This window comes from Microtus ochrogaster, unplaced genomic scaffold, assembly GCF_000317375.1.
Source record: "Microtus ochrogaster isolate Prairie Vole_2 unplaced genomic scaffold, MicOch1.0 UNK7, whole genome shotgun sequence".
Classification (NCBI taxonomy): domain Eukaryota; kingdom Metazoa; phylum Chordata; class Mammalia; order Rodentia; family Cricetidae; genus Microtus; species Microtus ochrogaster.
In genome coordinates, this window is record NW_004949105.1 from 12,038,991 (window position 1) to 12,053,722 (window position 14,732).

Genomic DNA, 14,732 nt, shown 5'->3' on the forward strand with positions numbered 1-14,732 from the left:
ACCTCAAAACCTGCCCCCAATGACACACCTCATCCAACAGTGCCACACCTCCTAATCCTTCCTAAATGGACCTCCAACTGTGAACCAAGCATTCAGATATGAGTCTATGGGGACCTTTCTCATTATAACAATCACAGTAAGAAATGACCTTTGGGTATACTTTAATCAATAATTCTGATGGCCTACAGACAAGGAAATGAAAAGGAGAAAACAGATGTAGGAAATAAAGGAAGGCAAGGAAAGAAAGTCTAGTAAAAGTTTCACATACCTTCACTGAGACCTCAGGAAAGCACTCTGCCAGCCTTAAGAGCTACCATTGGTATTATTTATTTAGTAATCACTTTGCTTACAAAAAAAAAAATCTTTATTACATAGAAGTAGTTATGCTAGTATCCAATAATAGCTTATGAAATCCAATTACACCAGCTCATGTCTAAGGTAGTTTGTATTTTCTGCTTCTTGCCATACACAGAGTCGCTGGAATTAAAAATCTATCTAGTTGTAAATCAAGTAAATCTTATGCATTCTTAAGAATCTCATTCTGTTTTTTGAGGGGCCACTGACAGACTCATAGAAAATAGAGGTCTCAACATATCTTTTGAGAAGGAGTATAGGTATGTAGTTCCTTTTTTATTACTAGTTTTTTTAGAAATTAATATAAGATTTTCTTGTGAATGTATGTGTGCTTGTGCGGGTTCATCTGTATCACACACATACAACAGCTTGCATAGGCCAGAATTGGGCATTGGGTTTCCTATGAGCTGCCACATAGGTGCTGGGAATAGAACTCTGGGCCTCTGTAAGAGTACGTGTTTTTAACTGCTGAGCTTAGTGTACTGTTTTTGCAGTGGGTAACATAAGTTTGATTCCCAGCACCCACACTGAGTGACTTACAATTGCTTGTAACTCCAGGTACAGGGCGTTCTAATACCTCTGGCCTTATACACTCACCCCCACAGACAGGCTTACACACATACAAGAAAAAACATATACCTTTGAAAATCAAAACCGTTACCTTTGAAAAAGAACTTGTATGGCTTCCAAAATCATCACAGATAGTCACAAAAATATCTGAAATTTTCTAGCCGGTTGTTTGAAGTATAATTTACATTTCAAGATGTTTAAGCTTCAATAACTAGTGATATTACTGATCATGAAAGGTTTTGTAGAGTATTCATCCTCAAAAATCCTTATTTTTATTTTGTTTGGATTACCTAAATAGACTTGCAATTAGGAACACTATCTAATAACTGACTAGTTGAGTTTGTTTGTTATGTTGTTTTAGGTTTACTCCAGGATGCAGATCCATGCAGTGATCAGAGCTGTCATGTTAAGCCAGGTGCTGCTGTAAAAACTCTTATGCCAGAAGGAAAAATTATTTTTCCACAGATTATCCCAACAAATGAACTTTTGTTTTATGAGAGATTCAGAGCCTATCAAGATTACATTTTAGGTGAGTATTTATCTTTATATAGCTTTATTTTATAAGTAGATTGTCCTCAGATTGTCAGTTGTTCTGAGAAAATGGATTCAAGTAAATGTATTAGCTTCTCATTCTTCTAATTCTGAATTTGTAGCTGACTGTAAGGCCTCTGAGGTAAAGGAATTCACAGTCAACTTCTTGGAAAAGGTCCTTGAACCATCTGGATGGTGGGCGGTCTGGCACACTAATGTGTTTGAGGTGCTTGTTGAGGTAAGTTGAATTCTCTTATGAAGACATTTTGCTACGCTTTCCTCTGTGTTTCTGCTTTTGTTCTCCAGGTCCTGAGTTGAATTAATCTGTTTGTTTTTAATCTTCTTTGGAATCATTGATCATTTTAAGGTTATATGTGATAGTTTTCATAATAATGGCACACATGTGTGGCATACTTTGTTCTCATCTGTTGTCCTCCCCACCCACCCCTTCCACATGGTTCCCTCCCAGCTTCTGCTTTCTTATCACATGTATTCCGTTACCCTCTTTGTTTCATACCATTCAGATCTTTTCATGATCTCTTTCCTTATTCATATATTTTTAAATTCATTCATTGTTTGGTGCATCTGGAAGTTGGAGCATAGCTTGTGAAAATCAATTCTCTCCTTACACCTTGTAGATTCAGGGCATCAAAATCAGGTAGTCAGGCTTGGCAGCAAGCACCTTTATCGACTGAGCCTTGCCAATCTCTCTAGATTCTTGACCACAGTTGTATAAAATATATACTTATACCAGTGAACTTTTGACATCTTCATCTGACATTTTAAATATTTCAGTGTCTGAACTTAGCAGTGGAAAAGTTGTGTTATTGGAAGTATCTTGTTACTTTTTTCCAATTATTTGTGCATTTTGTGATGAACTTTCACATCTATTGGTTTAGTAAGTATCTTTATTTTATTTGGAAATATTACATGGACAGCTTCCTCTTGAAGTTTTAGTTTCCAATGCCACTCAGTCAGGAGAACACAATTATGATGTCTCAACACTGAACTGTAGAAGATATAGAAATACATTTAAAATTGATTAAAGCCCACTAATACATCGCTGCTGACCATAAGGAGAAAATGGGAAAACTTGTACAATGTGCTTTGAAGTTAAAAATTATTTAGGATAAATGTGTATATAGTAAGTTAATGAGGTAAAAGAAAGAGACTGGGAAAAGGAAAAAATAGAAGAGAAGCAAGGTTAAGTAAATGAAAAGAAGGGAGGTGAGAAGTGTTAAGAGAGGAGAAGAAAGAGCAAGAAATTAGAAAACATGAAAACGAGGAAAAAAGAAAGTTTGTTTGTTTTTATTTCCAGGGATAAGAATGTTCAAAAATATCTAAATACATGAAGAGGAATAAAAATTAAAATTTATTTTTAAAGCAAAACCAGTAAATACTACTAAAACTGTATTGCCAAAGAAAAGGGAGGGAAGGGGGTATAAGACCCCAAAAGGGGGGGAATAGATTACCCTTTAATGAAAGGTTCACAAACACCTGAATGTCCGAAGGGGAGTAATAAAACCATTTTTAAAAATATAGTGAAATAAAAATATAGCTGATACTATACTAAAGACAAAAGGCTGAGGCACAGCAAAATATAAGGGACAAATAATAATAGTAAAACTGGAAACTGTAATATGTAAAGGGTGGGAGAGGTAGAAAGTCACTGGTCTTGTGGACTTTTATCTCCTGTGGCTTATGCTGGTGTTGGGCCTGTATTTGACAGGGTTCTGATGTTCACCACAGCGGTCTTTAATTTAGAAGTTTGCCTTTTGTCACCAGTGGGCTGTGCAGATTCTGTCACCCTTCTGGTGTTTCCCAGTTTATACCCATGACGTGGATACTTGGTAGTTATCTCTCCAATGCATTAGGAGTGTAAGAAACAGGTGCTGCACTGAACTCTTGAATAGGTTCAGCCTGTCTGTACATTAAAAGTTTTAAATATTAATCATAGCCAGGCCGCAGTGGTACACACTTTAATCCCTCGGGAGGCAAAGGTAGGTGGATCTCTGAGATCAACACCAGCCTGGTCTATAGAGAGAATTCCAGGACAGCCAGGCAGTTGCACAGAGAAACCCTGTCTTAAAAATCATAGATAGATAGATAGATAGATAGATAGATAGATAGATAGATAGATAGATAGATAGATAGATAGATACATACATACATACATAGATACATACATAGATACATACATAGATACATACATAGATACATACATAGATACATACATAGATACATACATAGATACAGAGAGACAGATACTGTTAATCACACTGGTGAAGGGATGGAGCTGTAGTTTATAGCAGTGAATGACAGATGTTTGACTCTGGAGGTTGATTGCCCTGTTGAGTTCAGACTTAGGGTAGTGAGTTATTCTCAGTTGATAACTTCTACTTTGACAGCTGAGACTAGGGCTACTTTTCTCTGCACTTTACTCCAGCATTTTTCTACTTTTAAGATCTGACCCATCTCTCTGCAGCTAGCACCCAGAATTGTCTACCATCTGGGCTTATGGCATATGTTAAATTCAAGCTTCCTTTATTGTTCTTCATACTGAGGTCCCTGATTTTTAGCTCAGTTTCAAATAAGTAACATGGTGCCTGGCCTCTGCTCTCCAAGTCATACAGAGTAATAGAGTAGAATTCCAGAGGAATCACTGCTTCACCAAAACTCACAGCTGGCTTTAAGGCTTGTGAAAACTGTTGGCTTGTTCTGAGGTAGAATTCTTCATTCTCTTCTACTGGTACCCACCTTACTTACCTTTTGGAGGAGGAGGCTTCTCTTTCCCCTCCAGCTTGCTAAAGAACTCAATTCACCTTTTTCTCACTGCTTTTCTGCTTTCCTATCACTGCTGTTTTAGTTTGTAGTGCTGTTCATCTTTCTCTTTTTTTCTTTTCTCTTTAACATTCTGAGACTTTTTTTCACTGTGTCTCAGAGAAGCAGTTTCTTTTCTGCCATCTTACCCAGAAATCTTCTTGTTTATTTTTCACCTTGATTTTAGGCTGAAGCTAAGAACCAGTTCTGTTTTCTTTATTCTTAAAAGACATTCTAACCCATTTCATACTATAAAAAGTAGATTAAGCCTGGTGGTGGTGGTACACGTCTTTAATCCCAGCACTCAGGAGGCAGAAGCAAGCGAATCTATGTGAGTTCAAGACCAGCCTGGTCTACAAGAGTTAGTTCCAAGACAGGCTCCAAAGCTACAGAGAAAAACTTGTTTCAAAAAACAAAAAAACTAGGTTATAAAGAGTATTTTATACATGTGTTTCAATTTTGATTTCTGAGTATTAAAATGAATAACATTACTTTGAATTTCAGGTTACAAATGTGGACTTTTCAGCTTTGAAGGCAGTAGTGAGACTCGCAGAGCCATGCGTCTATGAATCTAAATTGAGCGCTTTTACCTTGGCGAATGTGAAGGAGCTTTTGGACCTGAAGGAGTTTCAGCTGCCTCTGCAGGAGTTGTGGGTGGTGTCGGATGACTCACGTGAATTTCACCAGATGGCACTTGCGATTGAGCATGTCAGGTAGAAAGGAATGTTGAAGTGACCCTGTGGTCAGAACTATAACTTAAGTGAAATAATTCTGGCCCTTTTCTGTCATGATACTTAAACCTGAATCCTTATGACTCCTAGGAAATGTTTTCACCCCTGAGCCACACATCCACGCCCTAGGAAAGTCTTTTAAAAATTAAACAGGAATTTTAATATACCTTATCACTTCTAACTCATTGAAAAGTTGAAAAATGTGCATGGAATTCTTGGTTATCATTCAGATTCTTCAAATGTTGACAAAATATAAAGGATTCTTAATTTTATGAATTTAGAAACTCCCTTCTGTAGGGAATATTTCTCTGTCCTGCCAGCCAGCTCCTAAATAAACAATTAATTATGAAAGCTCAGCTAATAGCTCAAGCTTGTTTGTAACTTGCTCTTATAACTTAGATTCATTTATGTGCTGCCACATGGCTCATGGCTTGTTACTTTACACCCTACATGTCCTGCTTTTTCTGAGTCTGGCTGGCGTTTCCCCCCCCCCCCCTTTTTTTTTATTTCCAGTCTTCTCTCTGCCCCGAAAATCCTGTGTAGCTGTTGGCCCTTTAACTTTTCAGTAAACCAATCACAGTAACATATTTTTGCACAGTGTAAAGGAATATTCCACAACAGGCTTTTAAGTCATGAATGCTAAGGCTTGTGGTTGGTAAATTTTGAATGTAATAGGACAGAAAAAAAAATGAAAGGTGAGAAAATAGATTAGTAAGTCTTGGTTGTCTAAACAAATTATCTTTCACAAATAAAATTCCAAAGAAATATACATTTGAAAAGATATTAAGAATGATAAAATTAGCTAGGAACTGGAAGATTAGGTAATGTGATATCAGTCATATTGTTTTGTGTTTCGTAGTCTAAAAAGGTACTTTGTACTTTTGATTCCTTTATTGGTCTAAACTGATTTTACTGAGTCCTCCCTAACACCCAGACTTACTATGCTCAGATTGACCTTATCAAACAAAGCAAGACCCCCAAAAGTGATTAGCACGTAGACTTTTATACACATGACTGGAAATGACAGTGCGTACTGAAAGAATCACTGTGTTGAGATGACTGTTCATGGTTGTTTCTTAGAGAAAGACATGAACTTGAATCTGAAACGTTAGCTAGGGAAGCAGGACAGGTACAGGATGTCAGTGAGATTAAGATGTTCAGAACACAGTCCTAGGAGAAACCAGAGTGGATATTTTTGTAGATCAGAAGGTACAGAGTTTGTCAGTCAGTTATTTCTATAAGAGACCAGTGGGAGAACACTGAAAAGTATTCATTGTTTTTAAAACAAAAGCAGGGCGATGGAATAGGGAGGTCAGTTAAGAAGTGTGGTCAGGAGAAGCTTGCACTAGAGCATTCATAGGACAGGACAGAAACTGAGAAAGAGCAACTAGGACTTGAGCATCTAAGGAGGCTGATGTGTGAGTCCTGTGTGAGGCCCATTCTAGTTTTCTGCTTTGAAAGAGTAAACTCTGGAAGAGATGCACAGTGACTGATGCATATGTATCTAGTACTGTGTTAGTATGGGTAATATTTGAGCTAGATAAAAAATTTAAATATATTTACCAAGTAGAGAAAGTAGGAGGCATTTGACCAACATACTACAAGGGAATATGAAAGAATATGTGAAATTGGGAGTTTGCATGTAAGGGATTTAAAGCTTACATGCTTTAAAAGCAGAAGTGCTTTAAAGATACATGCTCAAAATGAACTAATAGTATGTCTGAGATTTAGAAATCCAGTGTGAACATGATATAGGAGAGAAGATGGATAAGTGACTTGGGTAGAATGGGCGGGGGGGGGATTACCTGAATTGATCATTTTTGAACTTGCTGTTCATATTGTCTGTGTTTTCTTTTATCATATATGTTTGAAATTTTTCTATAATATGTTAACACATCTGGGGAGTTTTAAAGAAAAAATAGATCTTTCTTTCCCCTCTGAGATTCTGGTTTATTGATTTAGATTAAGTTTTTGTTGTTTTGTTTTTGAGATAGACTCACTATGTAAACCTTGCTAACTTGGAACTTATGTATGTAGACCAGGTTGGCCTCAAATTCACAGAGATCTACTTGCTTCTGCCTCCCAAGTACTAGGACTAAAGATATACACCACCACCCAACTAGGAAATATAAGTCTTGAAAGTATACCAGGGGACTCTAATGTGTAGTCGTGGTTGGGATCTAATGCTTTATTTTATATCTCTGTATCATCACATTCACTGCTTTAATAAAAGCAATAGATCTTACCAGTAAGTACTAGATTTATATCTGTTGTTATATCTTATCCCTTGTCTCTGAAAGAATTGATTTACCCATGAGACATTACTCATTTAGAGGCCAAATCAGCATTTCACCTGAAATACATTTAAAACAACTTTTATTTAAACCCCAATTTCTTTCTTTACTACCTAAACAAATGACACTGCCATCTATCAAGTTACTGATGGTCAGCAGATAGTTGTGTTGCAATGTAATGATGACACACACCTATAATATCAGCACTCATGAGACGGGGGATTAAGGGTTCAAAGCCAGCTTGGACTATAGTACACAATTGTGTCTCAAACAGCTAAACAGACAAAACCTAGCCCCACTTTTAAAAAAAAAAACAGACACAGAAACAAATTACCCTAACAACAATATTACAATATTGTAGAGAAACTTATTTGAGGGTCTTTATGTGACTCATGAATGTCAAGTGTAGCAAATACCCAAAATTGACATATCTTAGAAAATAATGTTTACTTGATTTGTTGGCAGGTAGGATTGCTTTGATTTCCTGTTTATCTCTCACCTTTTCATAATTCCAACTGTTAAGACATAAAAATCTTTAAGACATATAAAACTAAGATTTTATACCTTTTTGTTATGACACAGTACCCCAACAAAAGCAACTTAATTGGAAAAGGGTTTCTTTTAGCTTGCTGTTCATAGACATAGTAAGACCATCATAGTAAGGAAGGTAGCAGCAGTATGATGCCATCCCCAAACCTTGTATAGGCATGATGGAAGCAGAGAAATAACTGATAATATAGCCATGCTAAAACCTTAAAGCCTTGTGCCCCATCTTTCTTTCAACAGGACTCTATCTAAACATGTCCAAACCTTCCCAAACATTGCCACCTGCTAAGAACCAAGTGTTAACCCACTTGAGCCTATGGTAGTAGACATCTCATATTCAAACCACAGCACCTACCTTTTGAACCAGCAGTTGAATTTGATTGATATTAAGCATCTTTTCAGGTTTTTCTACAAAAACATTTGGAGGAGTTGGGATGAAGAAGAGGAGGATGAGTATGATTATTTTGTCAGATGTGTTGAACCTCGATTGAGATTGTAAGTATTTATTACTGATGTGATAGACACATACACACACACACAGGAGCTTCTGTTGCACCAATAGTGTAATCATGCCAAGTTATTAAAAAAGCATTGTGGGAAAACAGACACCTGCATTGTGTGTATATACATGTACACTTTTTTATTTGTTTTGGTTTTGGGGTTTTGGTTTTTCGAGACAGGGTTTCTCCATATGTAGCTTTGGAGCCTGTCCTGGAACTAGCTCTTGTAGACCAGGCTGGCCTCGAACTCACAGAGATCTGCCTGCCTCTGCCTCCTGAGTGCTGGGATTAAGGGCGTGCAACCACCACCGCCCGGCTTACATGAACACTTGTAGTCTGACTTTTTTTGATTTTGTTTGTTCGTTCGTTTTGAGATAGAAACTTGGCTTTGAACTTGTGATTGTCATACCTCAGTCCCACTAGTATTGTGATAATAGCCTATGCCACCATGCCTGGCTGTTTTTGAACTAAATTTAACTTAAAAATAGAGTTTTAAGAATTCCATATTAAAAGCTTGTAAATCTGAATTGTTGGGATGTAGGCTGCTCCAAGACTTCCTCAGAGGCCCCAGTGAAAAGAAAAAGGGAACTCTAGTTCTGTGTCCTTACCCAGGGGTAAACTTGGCAAGATTCCAATATAGGACTGATGCCAGGGCCTTGAAGGAGTTACGATTTTGGCTCCTGGAAACCTGGCTTTCCCCTCTGAAGGGCTTTGGTTATCGGTATCTGTAAAGGTTGCTGTATCTGAGGAAGTCTCTGTTTTCTTTGTCAACATTATCTAATTTAGTTCTCTGCTGTCCTTGGCCATTTGGCCCCTTGCAAACAGTGTATAAGATGCTCTACTTTTTAATAAACTTGCTTGAAATAAGTTATCAGCTTATGAAAGACCTCCTGGTTCCAACAATCTGTCTCCTGTATTTCTCATTTCTCCCCCTGCATCTCGACACCTAGCCGTTTGGGACCCTTAATACTGTGTATTCAGTTCACTGAATAAGATTGAACTGAGCTAGGATTATGATCCTAGATATTGTTAAGAGACTGAATATTTTCTAAGTTTGTTCTGGTTGTTCTTAAGCAGTAATGGTTAATTTTAATAGATGTGAAATTTAATTATAGATAAATATCATATGTATCTGGCATATTTGATTTTTACCTGAAGAAAAAAAAAATGTTCTGATTTGACACTCTTGCATGTACTAACAATAATTATTTAATATGGTATTGAGAACCCAAGGGATAATTTGTTGTTGTTGTTATGGAGAAGAAACTATGACACTTGATGGAGAAAATGGTATGATAGAAATGTTGGCAGTGCGTGGGAAAAGTTTCCTGTGCTTATAGAAGAGCTGTCCAATAGGCAACATTTAAAAGTAATCAAACCATATTGCTTTGTTTGTGTTTTGCCTTTCTAATGCAAAATATGTTATGCAAAAACATAGGGAGTTGATATACAACTGTTGGTGTATTATTTCCAAATTTCAAAGTATCCATATAATAAGAAATGTGCTAATTAACATGGTTGCAGAAATGCTAAGAGACTTTCTTTAAAACTTGGACTTGGTTTTCACAGTTCGATATGACACGTCAATCAGTGATGGTCCCTGGTTTGTTGTTTGGAAAGTGGATTTTCAGATTATCTTTACATGCATATAGGTTAACTAAAGAGGAAGAATAAAAAAGTAAAAAGTGACCTAAGAATGGTCACTTGCAGACAAAGAGAGTGCTAAAAATAATGGTAAAATAAGCTGAATCTAAAAAAATAAGCTGAGTTTTGGAGGAGTAAATGAAATCATAATGATAGGAAAATGTATTAGAAAAGGGAATGGATTTCAATTTGCTTTTAATCTTTCAGGTATTATGATATACTTGAAGATCGAGTTCCTTCAGGACTGATTGTTGACTACCATAATCTGTTGTCTCAATGTGAAGAGAGTTATAGGAAATTTTTAAATCTGAGAAGCAGTTTGTCAAATTGCAGTTCTGATTCTGAGCAAGAAAATATCTCCATGGTGGAAGGGTTAAATTTGTATTCAGAGATTGAACAGTTGAAACAGAAGCTAAAACTCATTGAGAATCCTTTGTTGAGGTATGAGTCTTATTGTTTTTAATTACTTAGCATATCATCTTACTAGCTATCTTAGTGAGAACTGATGGCTCTTGTTTTTTTGTTTTGTTTTTGTTTGTTTGTTTTTTAAGATATGTTTTTGGTTATCAGAAGAATTCTAATATCCAAGCCAAGGGTGCTCGTCAAAATGGCCAAAAGGTCACCCATGTGGTTTCCTCCACCATGAAGGCAGGTCTGCTGCGGTCTCTATTCAGGGACAGGTTTTGTGAGGAGTCTTGCAGAGAAGAAACAGAAATTCAGGTAAAAAAAAAAAAAATGATTGCTCTAAGTAACTGCTTTTGATTAATTCCAAGTGTTCATCAATTCTACAAAGTGTTCGCAGGAAGTTTCTGGAGTTGGTTTTCTGTGAGATCCAAGTAGTAAAGCACTGTTCTTTTTCAGTGATGGCAATGCAGAGGTGCACACTGAGCTAAATGCACTATTGAAAAGATAAATAAAAACAAAGTTCGGATTCATTTTTAAATGAGACATGAAGGTGCTTAAAGTAACCCAAGTGACTTTGGGAAATGTATATTTATAATGTGTTGTTTTCTAGTTTCATAGTGATCTTTTATCTGCTATAAATGCCTGCCACGAGGGTGACACCGTCATTATTTGTCCCGGTCATTATGTGGTTCATGGCGCTTGCTCCATAGCTGACTCCATTGAGTTGGAAGGTGAGTATGGAAGATCATAACCAAACTTTCACTCATAGTAAGTAACTGTAAATTGGTGATCTTAATTAAATCCATAATTCAACCCATCTGATTTCAAGTAAGGTGCTTTGACACATTAAGGATATTTAAATCATGTAAGAAATTAACCCAATGTTTAAACATTTTGAATCATGGGTGTTTATAAAGTCTAGGTTCCAGAAGATTGATAGTTTATAGAATGAAAATATATTTCTAGAACAAAAGTATGTGTATGTGTGTAAACTTATTAAATATCTTACAAAGTAGTGGGTTTCCTTATGACGTTCATACATGTTTGGTTTTCACTTACTCTTGCCACAATCTCTGCCTGTCACCATCTCCTGCTTCCCTGTTCGTGTTTTAACCCTTGGATCCCTAGTACTTTCATATCACATGTGTTCTCTTATTTCTTGCACCCATCCTTTTGTGACATATACATACATCCCTTCCATCTAAATACAAATATATAAAAATTAAAAGCTAAGATACATATATAAGAGAGAAAATGAGGTGTTTGTCTTTCTGGAGTCTGGATTATCTCACTTAATATTTTCTGCTTCCATTTACCTGTGAACTTTATAATTTCATATCTTTTTATATATGTGCCACAATATGTGTATTGTATATATGTATCACAATTTCATTATCTATTATCAGTTGAGAGATATCTAGTCTATTTTTTTCCATTATAAATGGAACAGCAATAAATATGGATGAACAAGTATCTCTTTAGAAGGTTTGAAGAGTTCTTTGAGTGTATGTCTGGGGGTGGATATAGCAGGATCATATGTTAGGTGTTTTTAGCATCTTGAGAAACTTTCATACTGATTTCCATAGTGCATATTACATTCCCACCAATAGTGAATAAGAATTTCTCTTTCCACATCTTCACCCGCATTTGTTGTCATTCGTTTTCTTAATAATGGTCTTTCTAACTATGGTGAGATAAAATCTCAGGGTTGTTTTTAATTTGCATTTCCTTAATAGCTAAGAATATTAAATACTTTTAAAGATATTTATTGGACATTTGCAACTCTTCTTTGAACATTCTCTTTTTAGTTTCATGGTCTGCTTTTTCATTGAGTTACTTGTTTTGTTTTAGTATTTTGAGTGTATGTATATATATATATATATGTGTGTGTGTGTGTGTGTGTGTGTGTGTGTGTGTGTGTGTGTGTGTGTAAAATATCTTTTGAGTAGATATATATTCTCTTTTTAATGTATAGCTGAAAGAATATTTTCTCCCATTTTGAAGGGTACATTTTCCCTTAATTAACAGGACCCTTTGCTGTATGGAAGCTTTTTAATTTCATGAGGGCAAAGTTATTGTTTGTTAATCTTATTTCCTTGAATACATGGAAACCTTACCTATGCATAGTTCTTGGAGTTTCCCGTATTTATTCCTCTGACACTTTCAGAGTCTTAGGTGTTATGTTTAGACCTTTAATCCATTTATAATTTTTTTTTCTGTCCAGGGTGAGCAATAAACATCTACTTTCGTTCTTCTATATGTGTGTACTTTTTCCAGGAACACTTGTTAAAGAAACTGTCTTTTTTACAATGAATAGTTTTGGCACCTTTGCCAAAAATCAAGTGACCGTTGCTCCATGAGTTTGTATCTGGATCTTACTCACCAGTACCATGTTGTTTTCTGTAAATGGTGATTTAAAAAAAAAAAAAAAAAAACTCATTAGTCCCTTGGCTTTATTAGGACTCTTTTAAACACACACACACACACACACATATATATATAACTTATTTATTTTCCTTGTTTGACAGTTTCATATATATATGTTCTGATATGACTTTATTCATCCTCTCTTGCCTTTTATCATCTCTTCTTTTTCATCTGAGCTACTTCTGCTTCCTACGTAGTACCCTAATGGCTACAACATTACAGAAAATGATAAGCCCTTCCTCTTCAGCAATCATTGCCAGTCATTAGCTCCTCAGGAAGGAATGAAGTTTCATCTATCCAATATAGAAAACTGAACAGTTCAGACCAGTTGTTTCCTGTGCTATGGTGAAGTTGCTGCTCCAGGGAGATGATGAACTGAGAGCTTTGGCGATCTGGGGAACCACAACATGAAGGCAGTGACTTATGATAATGTGCATATCAACTTCACTGAGGAAGAGTGGAATTTGCTGGATTCTTCCCAGAAGAATCTCTACAAAGATGTGATGCTGGAGACCTACAGGAACCTCACTACTATAGGATACATTTGGGAAGAACATAATAGTAAAGAACATTGTCAACTTTCTAGAAGACATGAAAGGATTGAAAGAAATAATTCTGGAAAGAAACTTTCAGTGACTTCTCAATGTGTTAAAGCCTTGGCATATGACAGCTTCAGAGGAATAAAAGAACACATGATATTGAGAATCCCTTAAAAAAAAACTGAACAGTTCAGTCTTGTATAAATATACAAAAATGCTGTTTGTTCATGGTTATATAATGCCATGCCTTATGTGAATGGCAGCAGTTCATGATACTCTTTCCAATCTTCTGATTCTTAAATTATTTAGTGGCCTGTTCCCTAATCCTTGGATGGCAGTTGTTGCAGCAGAGGTTGATATAAATGTCACTTAGCAGTCATGTATTCTTAACAGTCTGACCAGATATGTGTCTTCCTCTTTGCAAAGGATAACATCACATTGAGAAAGCAGTTTGACAGCATGTTCATATATGGAGACAGGGGTAGCATGCTCTTCCTTTGGGCCCATGAGCTTCTCAGCCATAGGAATTTGGCTAGGTTTATAGTACCAGCTATGTAATCTATCAGGAGAAGCAAACCCTGCATCCATTCACAAAGCAGTTAGCTATTGCCAAGGTAGTCATTCTGCCATTGTATTAGTGAGCATATTCTGTCTGGCCAGTGTGTGTTATTGCATGCATGTTCTACAAATGGGGGAGACTATTGATAAGATTTTTCCCTTAACAGTCTGGATAATGCCCCCTGATACTGTGAACCCTAGCCAGCTCTGCACAGTCCATATCATTTTCTGTGTCCTTTAACAAAAGTGTGTTACACTCAAGTTCTGGTGACATGAGTAGTGACAATGGGCTATGTTCTTTTTGGGACTTCTGAGACATTTCTGGTCAACAGGTCATAGGGCAGTACACCACTTCTGGTACTAGGCTCTTGTTTAAAAGCTTACAACTTCTGTGAGCAGCATTATACATACACGAGGGTACTTCCCTTTCAAACTTGCTTTTAATTTAAATTCTTTTTCAAACTTGCTTTTAATTTAAATTCTTTAAGGTATTTTTTTTACTTTATAAAGTACTGTTTCTATATAGCTTTTATTGCTTCCTTAGTTTTGTTTCCATTTTACCTATCTTCCCAGTATCCCCATATCCCTACCCGAACCTACCCCCCACTTACATGTCACTGCTTTTAGTACCTCCTCCCTTAGTGCTTCCTCTGTCCATGGCATCTTGCTAGTGTCTATAGGGAGTTTTAATTTTTAAAAATAAAATCTAGGGGCTGGAGAGATGGCTCAGAGGTTAAGAGCATTGCCTGCTCTTCCAAAGGTCCTAAGTTCAATTCCCAGCAACCACATGGTGGCTCACAACCATCTGTAATG

At 36.4% G+C, this 14,732-nt stretch overlaps 2 protein-coding genes across 2 annotated transcripts in view; both read left to right on the plus strand.

Moving 5' to 3' along the window:
• The window catches only part of Shcbp1 (SHC binding and spindle associated 1), a 26,100-nt gene that overhangs the window by 3,925 nt on the left and 7,443 nt on the right, over nucleotides 1-14,732 (plus strand). The window contains exons 2-8 of the mRNA XM_005366313.3: nucleotides 1,286-1,453; nucleotides 1,578-1,693; nucleotides 4,780-4,988; nucleotides 8,249-8,341; nucleotides 10,198-10,431; nucleotides 10,542-10,710; nucleotides 11,006-11,126. Of these exons, the coding sequence (XP_005366370.1) occupies nucleotides 1,286-1,453; nucleotides 1,578-1,693; nucleotides 4,780-4,988; nucleotides 8,249-8,341; nucleotides 10,198-10,431; nucleotides 10,542-10,710; nucleotides 11,006-11,126 (1,110 nt within the window). The remainder of the gene's footprint in view (nucleotides 1-1,285; nucleotides 1,454-1,577; nucleotides 1,694-4,779; nucleotides 4,989-8,248; nucleotides 8,342-10,197; nucleotides 10,432-10,541; nucleotides 10,711-11,005; nucleotides 11,127-14,732) is intronic.
• LOC101984237 (zinc finger protein 431-like) lies at nucleotides 13,060-13,549 on the plus strand. The gene has a single exon (XM_005366315.2). It carries the CDS (start codon nucleotides 13,230-13,232, stop codon nucleotides 13,533-13,535), a length of 306 nt encoding a protein of 101 aa, XP_005366372.1. The 5' UTR covers nucleotides 13,060-13,229; the 3' UTR covers nucleotides 13,536-13,549.

What these genes read in the sequence shown, in the direction of transcription:
- LOC101984237 (XM_005366315.2), top strand. Translation starts at nt 13,230, where the DNA reads ATGAAGGCAGTGACTTATGATAATGTGCATATCAACTTCACTGAGGAA.